Source organism: Marmota flaviventris, chromosome 6, assembly GCF_047511675.1.
Source record: "Marmota flaviventris isolate mMarFla1 chromosome 6, mMarFla1.hap1, whole genome shotgun sequence".
Taxonomy (NCBI): domain Eukaryota; kingdom Metazoa; phylum Chordata; class Mammalia; order Rodentia; family Sciuridae; genus Marmota; species Marmota flaviventris.
In genome coordinates, this window is record NC_092503.1 from 31599721 (window position 1) to 31603001 (window position 3281).

The 3281-nt window shown below is 41.1% G+C and overlaps 1 protein-coding gene across 1 annotated transcript; it reads left to right on the forward strand.

Annotated features, from left to right (window-relative positions):
* Positions 1 to 1017, forward strand: Taar5 (trace amine associated receptor 5). The gene has a single exon (XM_027938470.2). The coding sequence runs from the start codon at positions 1 to 3 to the stop codon at positions 1015 to 1017; it is 1017 nt and encodes a 338-aa protein (XP_027794271.1).
* Positions 1018 to 3281: the final 2264 nt, after the last annotated feature.

Below are 3281 nucleotides of genomic sequence, written 5' to 3' on the forward strand. Positions count from 1 at the left end.
ATGAGAGCTGTGTTCACCCATGGTGGTGCTGAAGAACTCCCTGCAGCATTCTGCTACCAGGTGAATGGGTCTTGCTCCAGGACAGTCCATCCTCTGGGTATCCAGCTGGTCATCTACCTGGCCTGTGCAGCAGGCATACTTACCACAGTCCTAGGGAATCTGTTTGTGGTGTTTTCTGTGTCCTACTTTAAAGTGCTTCACACTCCCACTAACTTCTTACTGCTCTCCCTGGCCCTGGCTGACATGCTGCTGGGTCTTCTGGTGCTGCCACTAAGCACTGTTCGCTCTGTGGAGAGTTGCTGGTTCTTTGGGGACTTCCTCTGCCGTCTGCACACTTACTTGGACACTCTTTTCTGCCTCACCTCCATCTTCCATCTCTGTTTCATTTCCATTGACCGTCACTGTGCCATCTGCGACCCCCTGCTCTATCCCTCCAAGTTCACAATCAGGGTGGCCCTCAAGTATATCTTAGCAGGGTGGGGAGTGCCAGCAGCTTATACTGCCATCCTCCTCTACACAGATTTTGTAGAAAGAGGACTTAGCCAGTGGCTGGAAGAGATGCCTTGTGTAGGCAGTTGTCAGCTGCTGTTCAATAAGTTTTGGGGCTGGTTAAACTTCCCTGCATTCTTTATCCCCTGCCTCCTCATGATCAGCTTGTATGTGAAGATCTTCGTGGTTGCGACCAGGCAGGCACGACAGATCAGCACCTTGAGCAAAAGCTTGGCTGGGGCTGCCAAGCGTGAGAGAAAAGCTGCCAAGACCCTAGGCATCGCTGTGGGCATCTACCTCATGTGCTGGCTTCCCTTCACCGTGGACACCCTGGTGGACAGCCTCCTTAACTTTGTCACACCACCACTCATCTTTGACATCTTTATCTGGTTTGCCTACTTCAACTCAGCCTGCAACCCCATCATCTACGTCTTTTCCTACCGGTGGTTCAGGAAGGCACTGAAACTCATCCTGAGCCGGGAGATCTTCTTGCCACGGACCCCCACTATTGATTTGTACCAAGAATGACTCCTTCTGCTGAATGCAGGCAGGAATCCTGTAGGAAGGCATGGTGGGTAGGATGAGTGGCACTGGAGCTGTGGGTTGCGTGGTGTCATGAGTTTGTAGGTAGCTGCCAGGGTTCAAGTGCAGGAGAAAGACAACTTAATTTGGAAAGAGATGAGTGCTCCTCTTATTCAGTGCTCTCATAGTAGAATGTAGGGAAAGGAGAGAGGTAACTCATCTAAAGACCTCCTGGATAAGCCACAATGCTGGGAAAATATTTGACTCCTAAGTCATTGCTTCCTTGAAACAACTAAGATGCAGAGGTGGAAGGATTGAGCTCCAGGGCCTGGATTTCTGAGCTCCTAGTTCTGCCACATGAAGCAACCAGGTGAGACTTCAGCTATCTTTGAATCCTCCATCTCCCTTGCTATATAGTGTCCTCATTCACAAAATCTGGGGTTTGTACTGTTTTCTTTTTAAAGTGTCCTGAAGCTAAAATATTGTATAGTATAATATTGGAAACCTTGTTTAAATCATAATTTTACTTCACATTTTTAAGTCATTGTCAAGAGTTTGAAATACCTCTTTTTAAAAATGTTCATTTTAGAGTTCTTGTCCTCTTGGAAGTCAACCACTAAATAGAATTATAAGTCAGACTTATTTATTTTAATGACATTGAGTAAATATATTCTGTTCTTGAAGGAATGTTGTCATTTTTCAAAATTATCATAATTTGAAAACATATGGAATATTTTAGTAAGTGATAATTATTCACATTTTGTCATTTTAATTATTTCCTCCTTTAATCACCAGTTAGAATCACTATCTTTCCACTAGCATGAGCTCATGGTTTTCACTGGGAAAAAAGTACCTATGTCACATACTTCTCAGAATTGGATCAAGTGTGTCTCAGCAGCCATTACTAGCAATGGCAATAAATCTGTGAGTAGGACTGGCATTAAAAATCAGGAAGGAGAATCAGCTTCTAGAGAATGAAAGAAATACAGAGACATGAGTATAATGGTACAGTTTCTATCACCAATGAATCAGGGAGGAAAGAGAACAAGAATCAGACCTGTGATGGACACCACATGGGGAGCTTAAGCTGATGGGTGGACAGGTAAAGACCTGACCCCAGTACTTGAAGTCCAGCTCATCATCATTACTTATGAGAACAGAGTATAAAAAGCAAATGTTTTGCACCTGGCAAATCTGTTTAAGCCCTTGGACAAATGGAAACCTGCTTTCCATACCAATTTCCTGAGACCCTGATGTCTAAACAGAACGTTTCTGGTGATACTTTATTATGGGGTTATTGTCCCTCTCCCTTACTGAGTGAGAATTAACTATACTTAAGGCAAATATTCTTACTTTTTGTGCTATGACTGTTTTGACACTCTGGTTATGATCATAGACTCCCATCTCATAACAAGACTTTCAAGTGAATAAAATTGTTTTTAAGGTAGCATTGTAAAAGAAAATAGTTACTCTGAAATATAGTTATCATGAAGTAACACAGGTCAACACAGCACAGTCTTGAGATGTTCCTGATCACCCAGCTGGTATTCATGCCATTTAGATATGGTGACAACATCAGTGCATCTTTGTTCTTCCAGATATGGTCTAGATCCCATGGCTGACTGTGAGTTCACCTCCTTATCCCAAGAAACTAGCATAATGCCACCCACACAGTAGGTACTCAATCAATATTTATTGAATCAAATATATGCAAATTAGGAGTCAAAACATTTTAAATACTTTGAATCAAAATATTTAATATGGAATTTTATGAATTCTAAATGCTCTAAACTCTGTAAAATCTCTGGTCCAGTAAATGCTCTATATTCTTCAAAAAATAAAAAAGAAATACAGTTTATCATAACATCCTAGAAATAACCAAGGCTGTAATATATATTCATATGTGGCCTTTTTCTGAAGGCATTAGATAAGATCTTTTGGAAGGTGCAATAAAACCATTGTAATTCAAAATATTGATGGGTATAAGTGAAACTGCACAAAATCTGCAACCATTGTGTGATATGAAAATATCAATTTCTACAGAGGACAAAAATCAGTACTAATGTCACTGTATTTTTTTGCCTACTTTCCAAATGGAAGGAAGTGCTAAAATTTCAGGAAGAGGTTAGTGAATATAAAGATAGAATATTTTCCCCATATAAATTCATGAACACCGGAAGTAAGAATCTCCTTTAAACACAAACACCAGGACATTCTTCCAACCATGATGGCTTTGGGATCAGATTTGAATACAAGGCAGTGGCAGTCAG

Bases quoted from the DNA above. Each gene is read 5' to 3' on its own strand.
- Taar5 (XM_027938470.2), top strand. From the start codon at position 1: ATGAGAGCTGTGTTCACCCATGGTGGTGCTGAAGAACTCCCTGCAGCA.